Source organism: Lissotriton vulgaris, chromosome 3_1 (assembly GCF_964263255.1).
Source record: "Lissotriton vulgaris chromosome 3_1, aLisVul1.2, whole genome shotgun sequence".
In the NCBI taxonomy this organism is placed as follows: Eukaryota; Metazoa; Chordata; class Amphibia; order Caudata; family Salamandridae; genus Lissotriton; species Lissotriton vulgaris.
In genome coordinates this window covers 115,742,039-115,761,841 of record NC_141689.1, presented here as the reverse complement: position 1 = coordinate 115,761,841, position 19,803 = coordinate 115,742,039, and the positions used below count along the sequence as shown (strand labels likewise).

The 19,803-nt window shown below is 41.9% G+C and overlaps 1 protein-coding gene across 5 annotated transcripts in view; it reads left to right on the top strand.

Annotated features, from left to right (window-relative positions):
• The window catches only part of LOC147726050 (disintegrin and metalloproteinase domain-containing protein 33-like), a 396,812-nt gene that overhangs the window by 350,071 nt on the left and 26,938 nt on the right, over positions 1-19,803 (top strand). For all 5 annotated transcript variants that reach the window (XM_086960167.1, XM_086960170.1, XM_086960165.1 and 2 more), the window contains exons 14-18: positions 174-369; positions 9,208-9,313; positions 12,974-13,178; positions 15,108-15,185; positions 18,593-18,701. In XM_086960167.1, coding sequence (XP_086816293.1) covers positions 174-369; positions 9,208-9,313; positions 12,974-13,178; positions 15,108-15,185; positions 18,593-18,701 — 694 coding nt within the window. The remainder of the gene's footprint in view (positions 1-173; positions 370-9,207; positions 9,314-12,973; positions 13,179-15,107; positions 15,186-18,592; positions 18,702-19,803) is intronic.

Sequence of the window (19,803 nt, the reverse complement as noted above, 5' to 3'; positions counted from 1 at the left end):
AATTACTTCTCCTTATTATGCATTAGCCTTTCCTTTATCCCTTCACTCTTTCCCTTCATTATTTTCTCCTGTTTCTTTATCTGTCTTCTGTCTCGCACTGTGCCCGGATACTCAACAGTCACCTTCCATGGTATTAACCCTTCTTCTCCACTTCCTCCCCTAACATATCACAGCTGAAGACAGCAGGAGTGCTTTGTCGGGAGCCATCAGGGTCATGCGATCTTGCGGAGTACTGCACTGGTGCCTCACCCTACTGTCCCGCGAACGTGTACCTGCTGGACGGTTCCTTCTGTAGGAATGAGGACGCCTACTGCTTCAACGGGATGTGCCTGACACACCAGCAGCAGTGCGAGCAGCTCTGGGGACCAGGTATGTCAGGGGGAGACAATAATGGCATTAAGGTAACAGCAAAGTGATGGAGAAATGATGCAGAAGAAGCAGCCACATATCCAACTCCCTTCTTCTTTAACTCTGTGACTATGTAATATGTATTTCTTTAAAATTATTCGCTTTAACTTTTCTAAATATGTAATCTGTAATGAATATGTAATTTGTAAATATGTAACTCTCACTGCTATATAAAAACTCATAAATCTATCTATCTATATCTATACTACTATTATAAAGAGAGAACAGAAACCTTTTGGCAAGGTAAACTCGGGAACCACAGCGCCAATCCACACACCCAATACATTGTTGGAATCCTCAGGGTGTGTAGAAGGACATAGGCGACATAAAATAAAAATAAAACGTAAATTAAAAAATTAAAATTTAAAAACAAAGTAGTCCCCTAAAATTAGCGCCGGCCGCGACGTAGCGCTGACCGCGACCTAGACATGCGTGATGACGTCAGGCGGGGATGAGCGGTGACGAGCGGCGAGGAGTGGCGGTGAAGTCCGGAGCGCGGGGAGGAGCGGCGGCTCAGGTAAGGCAAAGGCGAGGCGGGAGGCGCGAGGCGGGCAGGAGGTGGGAGGCGGTCTGGGCATTGTCGGGGCGGGCGGGGGCGGCGAGGCGGGAGGCGGGAGAGAGGCGTGCGGGAGGCGGTCTGGGCAATGTCGGGGCGGGCGGGGGCCCGGGCGGGAGTGCACAGAAGCCTAAAATGCTGTCCCCAGCCCCCTTCTGCCCCGAGCAACGCCGGGGCGGGCTGCTAGTACATAAATAAAGTGCTTTGGACACCTCAGGGGTAAAAAAAGCACTATGCAAACACAACACAATACAATACGACCACCTTGTGCCAAGAAGCACTGATTACTTATAGCGATTAGCAAATGCAAAAGTGCAATATGAAGCGCTGTATCAAACACAAACTAATATTATTCTGTCTTGAGGAGCCAGACAGCAGCAGGACTCCTCTCAATGCAAGAGATTAACTGTACTCCGGTGTAACTTGTCTTCGGCACCGAGGGTCAGTTATCTGTGTCCTAGATGCTATTCTGACACCTCTGTAAGCAATTACAGGGTGTCTCCTAGGCCACCTGTGCAGTTCTGTGTTGCTTTTCCTTGTTCTATGCTTATTTCAGCCTCTTGTTCCTTCTCTATGAGGGGCTCTTCTGCCAACTCAGCATTGAGGTCACACAGTGCTTCTGTTGTGTGGACCTCGCCGGGGCAGGGCAGCCCAGCACCTGCTATTAGCTATGGATCTCCTCACGGGGGATTAGCCGCGCTCTACAAATTCACATAACATAGCAGGTATGGATCCAGTTGGCGCTACACCTAACAGATCTTTTTGAGTGGATATTGCTTTACACTCCTGTAGTTCTCTCTGCTTTCAACACATTTATACGGTTTTGTCAGCTGTTTTGTCTCCATCATGGCTGCCGCATGATCCCACTGCATGTACACAAACACAGGTGTGACACCAGATCTGACCCAGCTGAAGGGCAAAGCGGAGGATCCTGCTAAAGTCTTCTGAAGGCTCAGGCCACACTGATTTGGGAAACACCCCACCCACAGGCACCCACGCCAAGTCTACCTTCCAGTGCCTGGATGCCAACATGTCTTTCTGCTCCACTGCTTTTGGAAAAGCTGGCTTTGTTTTCTAGAGATGCCTCTGTAATAGCACAGTCCTCAGGATATATGAAATCCACCTCACCCCTAACCTCCTGGAGGCGTCTTTGTTTCATGGATACCCCCCTGCACAACTGACATAGGCCCTCATTACAAGTATTAGTTAAGTTTGATATTTATTGCTCCTGAAAAAACACTGTATCATGGAGTGCATTTCTTATCTGGTGAAGTAAATAGCACCTATGTTGAGTTCATCTCCTAAAATGGAAAATAAAATGCAGCTTTTGGTTCTTACCATACCAAAGATGTGCATGTCCCAGTATTTACTGGACATTTTTCCTACAATAGATTTCAACAAGTTCACGCTGCTGAAAATGTATCCGGGAATGCATTATCTCACCCAGTATTTATCAGATTGTTGCTCGGATATGAATTTACCTTAAATAAATGAAATACAAGAGGCGTTTTGCAAAACAGGAACAAGTGGGTTTAATTAAACGCTGTGGCTCGGAGAGCCTGGACAGTGTGCGTTTTCTCAGAATCATTCTCTCGATGTACAAGGGTTTTGACAGTCAATTTATACAGTACATGAGGAACAATAAAACAATTTTCTACATTCCAAAAAAGCATCTTGGTTGTAAATCAACAAGCATGGACATTTGATAAGGACACAGGTGGCTCTCGACCTCGGGGAGAGCTACTGAGTGTGCAGATGTCAGACATACGGAGCACGTGATCACTACGTGTGATGTGCCCGTCATGTTCCGATTGGTTGAATGTACCAATCTACATGTGGTATATAACCTTGTGGTATTTCTGGAGAATGCAAGCCTTTGGCAAACCAGGTTTTACTTGGGCCAATGATTTCAGAATTGTTTGTGGTGCAACTATCTGTCTTTGGAATCAATCAGGGTTTTCCCTGGGTACGTGTTTTTCGTTGGTTTATGGGGGACCCCACCTGTGACCTGATACTCGATATGCGTGGGCACGGGCCGCAGGACCTGCCTGACCATGTATCTCTGACACGGGGTTGATGAAGAGGCCATCTTGGGTGAATCTGATACTAATGATATGTGTTCATCGGAACTCCAAAATATAATATGGCATCCACTGGTATCGTTTTTATCAACATTATCCTCATCACGCATACAGTTGTCATTTTGTACATTGATGTCGTTTGTACTAGCATAAAAAATATTATGCTTTATCTGGTCTGAATGTACATTGACAGTGGTCTCTTTAGCAACAGTAATATTACCGTATGAGCATGGATTGTTACATACATTTGTATCACTGATGCTGAAGTCGGCACTACTGCGCGGGCGCAAGTTACGGTATGCATTGACGGGCATTGTGAGTAGCAGTAACATACGTTCAACATTGCATTTATTGATATTGCAGTTGTTGGGCCTGCACCTATCATGACATTCATTGACTTCGTATTAACCCATTCAAACAAAAAGTTATGAAATCAGCCAAACTAATAATTGTAATCGATACAGTGACAGGAGTTACAGCTCCTATAGTTATCATGCCACTTATAAGGAGGGTCTCAGTACCATAAAGATCGCTTCAACTGAAGATGGGTTGGATAGACACAGATCAGAGAAAAATATTTTTCTGGACTTGCTCGAAAAGTCATCTCGGCCAAATACCTACATTTAAAAAAAAAAAAGACCTGTGCCCTTCAGATTGTAAGGAAACGCGAATTAACAGTGGTATTCCCACTGCCTCTAGTACACTGTCGCCATGTGTGAAAATGAGTTTGTCAGCTTTCTTCTTTTTTTTTTTTTATTTCATATGCTCTTAATGTAGTCTTAACTAAAAGTCACATCCTGAAATGAATGTGGACATCATTCAACAAATCAGCATGCTTAGAATGCTGGGGCTACTGCTGATTGGCTGCTTTCAAAGTTCAAGGATGGCTTGAATCACAGACAAGAAGTCTATTTTGTGTTAGGTGTGTTTATGGGGATGGGTGTATAGCCTTATTTCTCAAACGCTGTCAGGCATTAACAGCTGCAAATTGCCCTTCTCCTCGTTATACAGGAGGACAATTGTGGTGCAGGCATTAAACCTAATGCTTTATGAAGAAGGTATTAACCGCGGTTAGTGCGCTGATTACTGTGCAATAAGGCATAATTAGTACATGCGAGCACTGCAGAAGACAGTGGCATCGCAGAGGGGTAATAATGGCTGGTGTAAGCCTTCTCCTTCATCATTACAATATCTCCCTTCCTGTTTCTATATCTTAAGCTTACAACTTTCTTAATAAATAATTGGGTACAGGAGCTTTCAGTCGAGTATCATAAGGTGTCGATCGGATTTCATCTGGTATTTTTAAATACATGAGTGAGTGAGGGACCATTTATATAGCGCAACTTAGCCCATGGGCATCAAGGCGCATTACATGCACCCACACTCAAGTCTCTGTTTTTAAGGTCTTAAAAGTGCTGTGGGGCTCATTTAAAAGCACATTGCGGTGCCAGTTCGTCACTTTTTTTTGACACACCGGCTCGCACAGTGTGCTGGCCCATATTTACAAGGCTATTCACCCTTTGTGGCTTTTCGTGACCTTGTAAATACTGCCCCTTTTCAGGCATTACTTTGCAGAAAAAGGGCATGCCTTGGATGTTAATGTGGGTGTTCCCATGCAACACCCATGGATTCTGCCGCATTCCCAGATTTACAACATTTTGTAAACCCGGGAATGCGTCAGATTCCTGCGCCTCCCCAGGGGAGGCCTAACAGTGGCGCAACCAGGAAAAACACTTTTATTTCTCCTAGTTTTTTCCTCTTTCTATGTGTGCTGCATTCTGCACCGTAGTGCAAGAGTGTCTGCGTTGGTGCACAGCTGCTGTTTTAGCACTGGTGCAGGGGTGAGCACGAATGTCTGACATAATATCGACAGACAGAATATCGAAATACAAAAATATCGGCACAAAAATATCGACATCAAAAATATCGGAGTGATATCTTCATAAAGGTAAGTACAAAAATATCGAAAAAATAATATCGTAGTACAAAAATATCGAAATTAAAAATATTGTTTTTTTAAATGTATTAATAATAATGTAAAAATAATTTTAAAATACATATAATTTTACAAATATTAAATAAAAATATTAAAACAAAATTAAAACTAATACATATACATTTAAAATAAATAAAACACTTATTAATTTAATGTAATTTTCTTTTTTTTAATTTCATTTAATAGATTTATAGTAATTTTTTTTTATTTTTACCCTGTACGCCTGTACCCCAAAAACCCAAAACTGACCCTGAACCCTAAAAATATCCCTGTACCCCAAAAACTGAAAACTGACCCTGAACCCTAAAAATATCCCTGTACCCCAAAAACCCAAAACTGACCCTGAACCCTAAAAATACCCCTTTACCCAAAAACTGAAAACTGACCCTGGACCCTAAAAATACCCCTTTACCCAAAAACTGAAAACTGACCCTGAACCCTAAACATACCCCTTTACCCAAGAACTGAAAACTGACCCTGAACGCTAAAAATACCCCTTTACCCAAAAACTGAAAACTGACCCTGAACCCTAAAAATACCCCTTTACCCAAAAACTGAAAACTGACCCTGAACCCTAAAAATACGCCTTTACCCAAGAACTGAAAACTGACCCTGAACCCTAAAAATACCCCTTTACCCAAAAACTGAAAACTGACCCTGAACCCTAAAAATACTCCTTTACCCAAAACTAATTAATATTATTTAATTACCAATTAATTATTAATTAACAATAACAATAAAGTAAATATATTAGCACATTAGCTGTAATTAATTTAATTTAATAATTAATATTATTGTTCCCAATTAATTAATTAAGAATAACAAAAAATTATATATAAAAAAATTACTCTAATTAATGTAATTACCTAATTAATATTAATTAATTACCAACTAATAATTAAAAATATGTACAAAATTATATTAATTAATTAACTAATTAATATAAATTAATTACCAATTAATTATTAATTAAAATATGTACAAACATATATTAATGAATTAATTATTATTAAATTACTTCCCACCCTATTCCCCCATAAACCCATAACCCGCTACAGAACATATTTATCAATTAATCAATTAATTTAAATTAATTAAAAATTCATTCTCAATTAATTAATTAATAATTCCTACTAATTAATAATTAATTTAACATAATTAAATTACTTCCCACCCTATTCCCCTATAAACCCACAACCCGCTACAATAGTAAAAGACAATATTTAATTAAATTACATTAAAAATAAATAATAAAACATAATAAATACAATATAATATACACTAGATTTATTTAAAAATTGATATTAGTAACATCGAAGTTATTTATTTCGATATTATTGACATCGATATTTAAAACTTCGATATTACTGATATCATACTAATATCGATATTAAGACTGTCGATATTACTTACCTTCGATATTTTGTCCCATCGATATTTAAACTTCGATATAATTGTATATCGAAATTTAAAACTCAATATTTTGTCTGTGTACCGTGCGCCATATTGCTGTAAATATGGTGCACCCCTGTGCTTTTAAAATGATGCAGCTCCGCACAGCAAAATGGCCTGCGGCGCCATGGCATTTCCTAAATAAGGCCCAGCGTTTTTAGTGTCCCACACAATCCGTACTTGTTTACTTTTCCACTTGCCCTTAAGCCACCATCTTGAGTAGCGTCTCATATTCTGATTAATGTGATATGCAGTGTGATTGTTGACAACTCTGAAGCTCACACCCCCTTGGTCGTACTGAGCAAGCTACGCCTCTACTTGGCCTATCCCTGTTGTCAGCGGCTCTCTACCTCAGTATAAGGGAGAGGTCTTTTAACAACCAGTACAGCCCTTAGCAGTGGTTCCAAATGGTATATTATGATGCCATTGCCCTGGCACATACCTCACACTTTTGTACAAAACATAAAAATGTAAGATCGAAAATAAAAACAAGGGGCCTTATTTACAACATTTCGGCACAGGGCCGTGCTGCAAGGCTTCCTAATGCACTGCTCTGCTTCAAAAGAAAAGGGCAGGAATGCACCTTATCTATGAGATACAGCACTCTCCTGTCCTCTTTCACTATGCTGTCGCAATATGTGCTTCCATGTGCGAATGCAGACACCCTTGCACTATGGTGCACAGGCGTCTGTGTTGAAATCGGGTTGTGTTTCTGCAGGAAGGGACACCTGGGGAGGAGCAAAGTTTTGAAGCATTCCTAGGTTTACGCTATATTGTAAATCCGGGGAATGTGTCCAAAACCATGGGCGTTGAGTGGGAACACCTACTGCAATGCCCATGGCACGCCTCCCCAACGCAGTGTGAGGCAGTTCATTGATTTGCGCTGCGTTGCATTACACCATATCTACGCGGCCATGAAAAGCCTCGCAGGGTGGATTTCCATGCAGCACCGGCTTTAGTGCTGGTGGTGCCCGAAGCAACAATCAGTTTTTGCGTTGTCTCCTCCTCCCATGACAAAAGTACCCTGTATCTCTCCATAGACCCTCTCTCACATACATTTAATTTGTCTTAAAGCACTGGTAATGGGTGGATTTACTAATAAGAATGTATATCTACCCAAACTAACCCTTTTTAGCAACAACCCCCCTGAAATCAACACCCTCTCCCCAGGTCAGCACCCGGTGCGGCCGCACCAGTGACACTGCCATAAAGCCGGCCCTGTTTCCATGGCCTCGTAGATATGAGTAAGGCCAGCGCGCTGCCAGAATGTTTAAAACAAGCATTTGCAATGCAATAGGTCTCGCATTACTGCTAGTTTGTGGTATTGGCGTTGCAAATAATAATGCAACACCAATAGCTAATTCTTTCAGCAATGCGGGACCTAGTGCATTGCAAATGCTTGCGTAGTGAGCTTGGAACCAGCATTGTGTGACTCAGTGCAGTACCGCAAGCTGTTCCTAGAGATCCCTAGTGAGCAACGCTCCAGCACTGCATGTTTCGGTGCAGTACCGCAAGCTGCTCCTAGACGTCCCTAGTGAGCAAGGCACCAGCACTGCATGTCTAGGTGCAGTAACGCAAGCTGCTCCTTGAGGTCCTAAGTGAGCAACGCACCAGCACTGCATGTCTAGGTGCAGTAACGCAAGCTGCTCCTTGAGGTCCTAAGTGAGCAAGGCACCAGCACTGCATGTCTCTATGCAGTACCGTAAGCTGCTCCTAGAGGTCCCTAGTGAGCAAGGCACCGGCACTGCGGACCTCTTTTGGTCAAAAATGGTACTGCACCCTACAGAAGATATGGTAAATCCACCCTACCCATAATGCACTGCAAGCAAGACAGTACTACGAGTACATTCAAATAGCTATGTCCATATATACAATTAGTAGTTTTGAAATGTATGTGACAAAATATTCATTACATTAGTTTTGGATTAGGTTGTACTATGTGGAGCTGATGAAGGGAAATGTACAGATGGTCTTATTTAAATGTGAGATGTTCTAGTGAGCTAAGTAACCACTTCCAGCCGAATTTAGGACCAAGTGTGTGTCTTGCCTGATGCCTTTTAAGAAAATAGTGCCTTGAGGCTGTAATTAAAACCTAGGGAGTAACAACCCATGTAACAGGGGGTGTCCTCATGGGAGGTTACAAAAAGAGACAAGGCAGTTCTAAGGAGGGACTACTAAGCCTATTAACCAGTGAAAAGCCACCATTTACAAAGGACAGGGACAGGAGGCAATTAAAAAGATGGACGGAGCTTTATGTTCATATCCTGAATACAGCACTGCCTAGGCGAGACCTAAAAATGACGTTTTAGAAGCACACTGGGCTTGTAAATAAGACCCAAGGTTTGAAATCCCTTTGGTAAATAGGTATCAAAAAGAATTTGTTATCTGCAGGGAAGCACACGTAAAATGCTTTAGTCTTGTAGACCCTGAAAATTATGAAGAATACCATGTTATTGTGGTTTTCATGAAATTGAAATTCCAGAAGTATATTTTTGGTTTGTGCTATTGTTTGCTGTAGATGTAAATCATTCAGGGTTCCAGGTTTTCCTAACTTTACTTACAGGATATGGTGAAAAAACAACATGCATTTCTCATTGCGCTGTGAAAAATCGTCCACTGGTATAAGCTGGTTTGCATCACCCTCTTCCCTATGTTCTATTTGTTTGTGTAGTGAGAATGAGGGTGTCTTAAGTCTGTTCTCGCTTTCTTTGCAGGCGCTCGCCCCGCACCTGATGCGTGTTTTCGAGACGTGAACGCGGCCGGGGATAGCTATGGCAACTGTGGTAAAGTCGCAGGGCAGTTTGTGAAGTGTGACAAGAGGTGGGTAGCAAAACTTTGTGGATATGTTTTTTCTCTTTTGTGGCAAAGCTACCCTGAAGCCGCAGTGTCTTGAAATGCATCCGCTTAACCAAATATTACCTTTGTCACCTAGTATATTAATTAACAGTAAGCCAAAGTATTAGCATCAGTCATAGGTTACCTTAACCCAATATGAATTATCACCAAACATATCAGATTAAATATACTTTAGAAATGCAATTGTTTTATGCAAAAACATCAGCTTGTCATTTTCTCAAAATACATATATTTTTCCAGTTAGGACCAGCTCGTCATTAGGTCTCACCTACCAGACAGCTCTTAGCTGTCTGGTTGTGAAACAACCTTTGATGACTATACCAAAAGCTTATAGTGGGCTTAAACTTTAATGTCACTTTCATTTGATTACTTCTTGTTAAAAGGTTTCCTTCCTCTTCCTATGTTTGTCCCTCCAATGGAGAATATCCTTTTTACCATCCTGTTGAGTAAATTTGTATCGGTCTACTGTTCTGATTTAAGGAACTACATTTTCCTTTCATTAAGCACTCCATTACAGTCCATTTGTTTTCTAACTCTCTTAAATGTTTCTCTCCTCTTTCCAATTCCGCCACACTATTTGTGTTGCTCTGTCCTTGATGTGTTGCTTTTTCACTACTCCCCAACCCAGTTTTATTTTCATTTTATTCCACCCCACTGATCCCCGTTGCTTCCCCACATCTACTCCTACATTTCTCCTCTCCACTCATGGGCATTTCCATTTTTTTGTTACATTGTTTTGGAGGGCCCAGCAGCTTGTACTCGCGGGGAACAACGTTTACAATGCAACTTTTCCAACGCACCACCTTTACAACGAAACTTTTACAACGCAACATCCATTACAACGCATACCATTACAATGCAACCATTACAACGCATGCCACTGCAAAGCATACCACTACAACGCATGTCATTACAACGCAGTCATTACAACGTATACCATTACAATGCATACACATAGTACCCTTACACTATCCAACACTTACCCTACTGTTGCACCCCCTGGGGTTAGAATAGTAATTTTTACCCCTACACTATCCAACACTTACCCTACTGTTGCACCCCCTGCAGTTAGAATAGTAATTTTTACCCCTACACTATCCAGCACTTACCCTACTGTTGCACACCCTGGAGTTAGAATAGTAATTTTTACCCCTACACTATCCAACACTAACCCTACTGTTGCACCCCCTGGAGTTAGAATAGTAAATTTTACCCCTACACTATCCAATACTTACCATGCATGCAATGTAATGGTAGTTTTTAGAGATGCTTTGTAATGGCATGCGTTTTAATGGAATGCGTTGTAATGGATTATGCGTTGTAAAAAATGCGTTGTAAAGGTATGCGTTGTAAAAGTATGCGTTGTAACGACATACATCCGTACTCGCTGTTGGGTGGTCTGCTACAAGAAAACTGCTTGCTGCACTTAACATTTCATGTTTTTCCCCAATTTTGAAGCGTCAGCCATCTTAGGTTGGTCAATAAAAATACAAAAAGGGTGACAGTGTCACTCTGTATGTGCACAAATGTTGGTGCATATGTCATTGCACATGCATGCGCTTACAGAATGATGCAACTGGCTGCAGGTACCATCTCATCACACCTTTTTCATTAAATGTTTTACTGATGCTTTGAAATATCTTAAAAAAGACATTTGACTTCTGACAGTGCTGTACAGCATCAGAAAAAAGCATAGGCACAGTGAATAGGCCTAAAAGGCGTGACCTAAGGGCTTTGCCAATGCTTATTTTTAGTGAGTAAATTTGTCTTCTAGAAACGCCCTGTGAAAAATTGATGAAAATACACCAATTTTCTATGTGGTGGCAGCTTTTAATTTATGGCAAATAACCGATTGCATACATACATACATACATATATACATAAACGCCTCCTCCGTCGCCAGTTTTGTGTTTGCCTCCTCCTTACCAGTGTTGCACGCCCCAGCAGAGTGTTGGTTGAGGAGGGAGACACAAATGTTACCGTGACACCTCGCCTTCCAGCACACAGATGTGGAGGGGAACTTAGCATGGTATAGAGCAGACAAGCATAAGCGACAGGAATCCGCTGACAGGTACAGGTGGAGTTGCACAGGCTCATCCTTACACACTAACTGCAGGCTGGAGCGGTGTCCATCATAATATCAAGCAAAACGTATTGTGTGACCAGAATACTGTGGACTAAATAACAGAGATCAAAATATCAACAAGGTAAGCATATAATGGTGAGTGTATGTTATGTTTACTACTTAACTAAACAAGTATGTACTTTGACTATATATATATTCAATGTACATAGAGGTGGAGTTAAGAATAGTACATCTATATCTGCACTTTACGATTTGTTGGTTCTCGATAATTAGCCTCAATTATTTGGCCCCACAATATTTTTCCCTCAATATTTTGACACACAGTTGTCTGTTCCAGTGAGTACAATAGATGGAATGCTTGAAGCCTTGAAACTATTCTCTGCCCCAGCGCTGCTAAAAGTGCAATTGTGGACCTGCACGTGCCTTTTTACATGCACACTGAGGATTGGAGTTCAACAGAAATGCACTCTAGGCCCCCTTGTGCACTTTGTGCTTTACTGCACAAGTATCTAAACTCAGGTCTGAACATCAGCATTATTTACTTACTTACTTACCTCTTTATTACTTTGTCTTAAATGTAAGCTGGTGGTGCTAAAAAGTGCCTTTTGGAAAAGTTGAATGTGTTCTTCAGAACCCACACTCTGTCACTCATGCTACAGGTGAAGAATTCACCACTAATGCGTCATCTTAGGTGCTGTGTGTCAAAGGTATGGGCTTTGTTGTATGTTAATACATCCTCCCCGGTGTTCCAGGTCCCTGCTGCACAGCCAGTGTACATGTGGTGTAGTGGAATGCTGGAGTGGCTGGTGAGGTTGAAAGTGTCAGTTGAAGATTTGGGCTGAGCAGCAAGGAGGTTGCTCCTGGTGGCGCTTACTGTAGCAATGCTTCATTTGTAAATAAGTACCAGGGCTCTCGTCTCGTCAGGAGGTCACTGCAGCTTGCACCATGCATTGCTCCTGCCAGCACTGCCAGTGACAGTACCATCACAACTACGATCCCTCACACTCCTACAAGTGTGACAATTTGGACTATTTTAGTCCCCCAAAGCAATAAGTACGGCTTGAGCGGCAGGTAATAGTCATTTTTAATTTATATTAAATGACTAATTACCTGTTGTTGTGGTTCTCTCTAAATGATCAAGACAGCACTACCTTGTGGCAGACTGTTACAAAGGCCGTTGTAGACAAGTGCCAAGCACCGGAAACCACTGGCTCAAATTAAGCACAGGGCTTATTTAATAACTTACTTACTGGCTTAACTATCTACTTATCTACTTAAAATTAAGATCTAATAAACCTAAACCTTCTTATAATCTATACTATGGCCTCTGAACTTTTGTTACAACAGACATCTAAGCCAATGAAGTTTACATAGAGCTGGGCATTTTTTCAGTTTTTTTCATCTGTTATTGATGATCTAATCTCTTGTAACCAGTGTTAGGCACAAAACTCACATGTAATGCACAACTCAATGAGTAACACTGACTGATGTAAACATATAGAATATGTTGGGTGTCTCATGCGTCCCTCTTCTTTCAGCAATGCCAAGTGTGGGAAGATCCAATGCCAGAGCAGGGCCACGAAACCGAAGGGCCCCAACACTGTGTCCATGGACACCACCATTCGCTTTGAGGGTCGCGAGGTAAAATGCCGTGGCACATACACCTACACTTCGCCGGATGAGCAGGGGGATCTTCTGGACCCCGGACTTGTGCTGACGGGTACTAAGTGTGCTTCAGGAATGGTAAATCGATTTCATATCATCCTTACCTAATTCATTTCATCCTTCCTTTCTTTTTTAGTCTCGCCTCTTATTCCTTTCTTTGCTGTTTCACTTACACTTCCCAAATTCCCACTTAGATCAGGTCATAAGAATTCAAACTAATCTTAAACCGTTTCACAGAACAAGCATTTAGACCACTTTTCCTCTCCACCTTCATACGACCCCACCCCCAAGTCCACCTGACCAATTCCATTTCATGTAATGCATCCTTCTGTGAATCTAATCAACAGAAAGAAAGGTGTTCCATCACTCTTGGAATTTTACAGCAAGAAAAACCATTGGATCGATGCTGTCTTATGTTCTCTGTGTCGCGTTTAGCCAGACTGCCTTTTTCCATGTCCCATTCCACGCAGATTTATTGGCAACATTTTGTCCCATCAACCATGCAAAATAAAAGTACGAAAAACTAACACTGGTATTCTGTGATGTCACGAAGCCCGAGTATGTGTGGTGACGACTCCATGCCGATAGACTCAAAGGTCCATGGTTCATGTCTTTAATATGTACATTATATTTCCATGAGTCAAACTATATCCCGCTAGAGCCATCTGAAGAGTTTCATCGCACCCAGTGTGAACAAATCCATCATCAGTTTGTACATCAAATGTCCTCTGATTAGCCTTCACAAACCTTATTCATTGTTGTATTGCAAACATGCATGGAAAGACAGCATTGAGGAAACAACTGAAAGAAACACAGATGTTTGCACCTCTTGCACCATCAGGAGAAGGAAAGCATTGTTCAGAAGGGCCATGCTTTTGTGGATGACTTTTCTTCTTGGCACTCAGTAATTTGGGGAGCTCCTTCGTAAGTCTGCTGAAAGACTACCTCGCTGACCGGCTGATTTTTTCAGCCTCCTGAGCTTGTCTCTTTCAGCCTTTCTTGGACTCATCTTTCCTGGGTCACTCTCTTTGATCTAGGGTGGGGAATTGCCAGGCCCTTCCTTCCAACTGACTCTGGATATTCTCCACCTCATGACACCCGAGGTGCGAGCTGGGGTGGACTGGATGCAGGGGACCTGCCGCTCCTCTGGGGCAGAGGACTAGGGGCATCTAGCCTCAGGTGGAGGTCATTCTCCAGTGCTGTCATTCAGAGGGGCCATGATGACGAAGAGGCAATTATGAGTCCTGCACTTAGCTATGACTGGCGCATCCCATGATAGGTAATGAATGATCAAACTCAGGGGGATCATGGGAACTGACAGCGTTCTTAAAATACCTGTGCATCAACCATGGCTTAAAATGCATGTGGGTTCGCAATGAAGGGTATAGTGTATAGTGTAAAGGGTGCTGGTTAAGATTTTGGGGAACAGGGTTGCGGTTTTGGGGTACAGCAGTAATGCACATAGAAGCAACAAGAAGGAACTGATGCTGTTTCTCAGTGAATAGCTGAAGATAGCATGATACGACCAGTTCTGGAGTAACACAAAGAAGCGATCAAGATAACATGGTACGACCAGTATTAGAGTAACACAAGGAAGGACTTGAGATAACATGGTATGACCAGTATTTTAGTAACACCAGGCAAGCACTTGAGATAGCATGGTACAACCATTTCTGGAGTGACACAAGGAAGCACTCAAGATGAGATGGTTTCATCAGTTCTAGAGTAACTCAAGGAAGTGCTCGATATAGCCTGGCATGACCAGTTCTAGAATAACACAATGTGTTTACCATGCATTGCCTCGTCCTTTGGGAAGGTTAACCGTATTATTAATACAATGAAAAGGCCTGGATCTAACTCAGTATGAGGATTGTAGTTTAAGAACTAAGACAGATCTGTGGGATATGTATGGTGTGCAATAATTGAAATAGTAGAACCCGGTGGTACCATCTTTATATGTCACTAAGTATCAAAGTTAACCTGTGTCTTTCCCCTTTTGCCTTTCAGGTCTGTAAGGATCACCAATGCCAGAATGCCTCCTTTTTTGAGCTGGAGCAGTGCGTTTCCAAGTGTCATGGACATGGGGTGAGTGACTTTCTACCAGCTGGATGCCCGTCCCGCTTTATAGCCTGAAATTATGGAGCAGGACATTTCACTCAAAGTGGTTGACACCTATCGACAATTTATCCATCTTCTTGAGGTTCTAGGGTATGATTTGTCATTGTTTCTGCACTCCTGCTGCCCAGGGCACCACCAGACTGGAGATAATGAAGTGCAACAAAAGAAATAAAGGCAACAGGCCTACTCTATCTGTGCACCCAGAATCTGGAACAACATTCCCTCATTGATCACTACTGGCTCAACCCTGCTGCAACTTAGGAAAGAGTTGAACCCACACATCTTTAAACATTAATTATATGGGTGGACGGCCCACAATTCCTCCATGGGGAAGGAGTAAATTACTCATTTATAAATGACCGCCAAGTAGGCGGTCATTTCTAATGAATTGGCAGGAATCACCATGACAGTGGTTCCTGTCAATGCTCTTCGCTCAGCACTGCACCAAAGAGTTTTCTTTTTTCTTTTCAAAAAGAAAATTGCAAAACAGGATTTTCTTTTTGAGGAAAATAAAAAATATAATACCCTCGACTTCATGGGAGTTATATCCCATTGCGAGGAGGGCATTATTCCTTTTTTACTATCCCTTACCACCAGGTTTTGCCTGGGTTATAAACAGTAAAACAAATGGCTATATGTCCACCCATCCTAATTGGTTGGGTGGACATATAGCCATTTCCCCGACAGCCCTTACTCCGTCGGGCCGTCAGAAATGTTTTACTATGGTGGTGACAGAGTAGTCACTGCCGTAGCCAAACTTAAGGTCCGTACGTATCAAAATTTGGTGGGCGGACCTTTATCTTGGCATATGAATACTCCATCACCATTGCGTCATAGTATACATACCACGAAGATATAGATCAGCCCCTAAGCTTTTTATTGAAAACATAGAAGAACATATGGATAGCACAGCACGCCTCTTTAAGCAACACTACATCAAGATGCAGTTGTAGTCCACATTCAGATTCTAGCTATCTCTCCAATCACACGTTGACTGTCTTTTTGCCTTGGAATCTGTACGGTGCTCAGCAGCCTTTTGCCTAAGTTTGTGCTATATAAATACCACATATATACATATATATATACCACTTTACAAGAAGTTTCAAAATTAATGCTCCATACCAAATAGTGATGAATATATGCACCTTGTTACTTTTCCATGTATATATGGACCAAAGTCAATGGGAAATTTTTATAGAAATCCGTCTCAGGATCTATAAAAGTAACGTTAGCAATGTTACACTTAAGGTTTCTGGGAAAAAGATAGAACACATAGTTTTATGTACTTTGAACAGCTTTTGTATTAAGGAATGGAGTGGACAAGTGTGATGCCAAGATTAATCTGCCCCTTGTAGTTTAACGTTTTGCAGCAGTCAAGAAAACATACACACTTCAGTGTCCACCTTAAATAATGCATGGCTTCTAAAAGGAACAGGCAAATATCCCAGGATTTTGAGGAATGCTGCATGTTAGTTTCCATGGAGCCCAATTGGCGCTTCCATGGGAAGTACCTACATTTCAGAGGTTCTCTTGCAATTACTGCCTGGAGTTATGTGGGCCTCAGTCCTGTGCTACGTTGGAAAAGATTGACTTTGCATGAGTCACCTGTTTCTGTCCTGAGATTTGGGCTGTATGGCTAAATTCTGACTCTGGTCTGAGTTTTAATCCTGACTTCTGTATCTGGAAAAACAACTGATCTGGTCAAAAATAAAAGTGGATAATGTATGGTAAATGTGCCAAAACAGAAAAGTAGTAGCTGTGCATTGTGTTGTTCCAATTAGCCTGGGGTCTGAAATGTGGTTTCATCCAGATCCTCTCATGCACTGTACTGTTCTGTGTCCAGCACTTCATGGTTGAGGTGCCCCTCCTGCAATAGAAAGGTCTCTGCAATTTACATTGCCTGTACCCATCATTCCTGATTCTACCACCAGGCGCCACAAGATTAAGGCCTAACCAGGATTCACTCTGGTTCTTTTTGGGCTGTCACTCCCCTATCCCTGTTCTGTCCTGATGAAGACCCGCCTTGACTACCCAATGAAGCATAGTTTGGGTTGAAACGTCAACTACCTCGCATGGTCCAGATTGACCAAGGCTCTGCGTACAAAAGAATAACTAATATACAGCAGAGTCATTGTTTTTCCCTCATTTTCTGGCCTACTCCTCCCCATGTACATATTTTAACCACTCTGTACATATTGCGCGCTAAAACACCCGCACTGAGCACAAATGTCACTTGATCACCTATTACCTGCAAATCTCACCTCGTATTTACAAATGTGAAGATATATATGAATGATTTCATTTATATAAATCAAGAAAGTAGACAGCAATTTGAGTCACACTTGTTACTATTTGCTATATGTTCCATATGTTTAGACAGCTGAGATAATAATGTTTAAAGAATACAGAATAATATATTTGACACTAAGCGTACTTATAAGAAATAGCCGGTAAACCAGACAAAACCATTGTTTTTTGTTTACTTATCCATACCTAGGTTCTTAGGGAACCATTATTGTTTATCTATTTTTTAAAGGGCACAACTTGTAATAGGTGATAATTATAACACCTTTTAAATGCCGATCCCAGTGGTAACATACCATTTTCCTAGCCGGGCACTCGTAATGAGAAGGAAAGTGCATCCTTGTCTGAGACACACGTTACAAGCTGCCTTTCGAGAAGCATATGTGTGCTTCGTCATATTCGTGCTGGTGTCACTCCTGTAAGACCGATTGGGACACCAAGAATGATGGCATGGACTGGACTGGACAGTCGACCGGTGGCACAACATCAAGGAACAGGCCAGCCCGGTGTATCCTTTTATATGCCCTGGAAGACTCTGCATCCTCTTAGGCCTCTTTAGATCATCAGCACACCAAGGATGTGTGAGAAATGAGGGTAGAGTGAGGGAGCCTTTTGTCCTTCCCTAGTGTCCTACCCTTGTCTCTACTTTGCTCTATTTTCCTTGCCCTCTCTCTTGCTATCACCCTGTCCTTTTTTCTCTCTTTCCCTCCTTTTCTCTTTCAGTTTGTTAGCTCTTTTCAGGAGTACCTCTATAGGAATTCTACATGTTTTTCTATTTCTTCTCCATATTTTGTCTCTCTCTCTAGTTCTTAGGTTCTGTTTGTATGCATTCAAATTATCATCCTCTCTCGTGCTGTCTTTTTCTACAATCCACTAAAGATGGAAATCAAATGTAGGTGACCTCCATTTGTTGATAGATTTGACACTAGACACTTGGAGGTCACATGCCATCACTGGTGTATTTTATTCCCTTAATAGTATTGGATAGTTCCATTAACCAAATTGTGACTGTCTGTAAGTTTCTTATGGCTTCAACGCTGTATCGTGACCCACTTTCTCTCCATCTTCAGGTCTGCAACAGCAACAAGAACTGCCACTGCGAAGTGGGCTGGGCGCCGCCCACCTGCGAGAAACAGGGGCTGGGCGGGAGTGTGGACAGTGGTCCTATTCAGCCCGACAGTGAGTTGTGTTCAAGCTTGATGTCTATGCATAACCTCTTTTTCACTCAAACATCTGCAATCAAATTCTAATTGGTGCTGACAAGGCTAAGGACTTGATTTAGATCTCAGCAGAAGGGTGACTCTATCACCACGGTGACTGATATATAAATATTAATCCCATTATATCCTATGGGATTTATATTTCGGTGCACTGGCTATCTGTTACCATTGTGTAACCTGTCTGCCAAGATCTAAATCTGCCTCAGCAAAAACGCTGACTCTGCCATCACCAAGGAGCCCATACCTTACCATAGGAGGGTCACCAGTATTAAGAGCATACACACGTGTGTAAGTTACATGATGCATTATACACAGAGACGGGGGTAACGGGATGCATCCATACTCTCCTAGAGTGAAAATGAGGTCTACTTATATCGTTTTTGGTGAAGAAATGCCACTCGATCTCTTTTACCGATATAGACATCAAACATGTCGACCTTGTACTTATAACTGTCATAATTCATTGGATTACACCCTTACCGTCAAGGAGACCCTAGGAACCTCATTCTCTCAGGCTCCCCTTACTTAACCGGGACATAGATATTGTCACTTGAATTACATTTTCCTTTAGCAATATATATAGTCAATTTTTGCTCACACTTGATTCCAAACTTACCACTATTATAATAGGGACACAATATATATATTCCCAGTATCACTTTGGCAAATTGAGAATATCTCCGGCAAAGAGCCCCCTTAAGGGGCCCGTTGGGCATTGCAGCGCCGGCCCAATGAGGAGCTGCCCGATGATGAGGAATGCCACCTTTCGGTGGGCGAGGGCACTTGCTTCTACAAACGAATGCTTCTGGTGATCAGAAATGTTCCAGGCCCCTAATTAGACACCTGGAACTGAGATTTCATAACAGTATACCCTTTTGCTATTAATCTTTTAGATTTAGACACAATCTGAATGCCTAGAATTGGATCATCCAGATTCCTCTTATAGAAGCATTTGGGTAGAAGATGCTCTGAAGGGAAAGGACCAGCACTCTAGTCAATTCCAGTATAAGTGATATGGCCTAATCCCAGCATCATACATGCGAAGTTACACCCTTTCACAA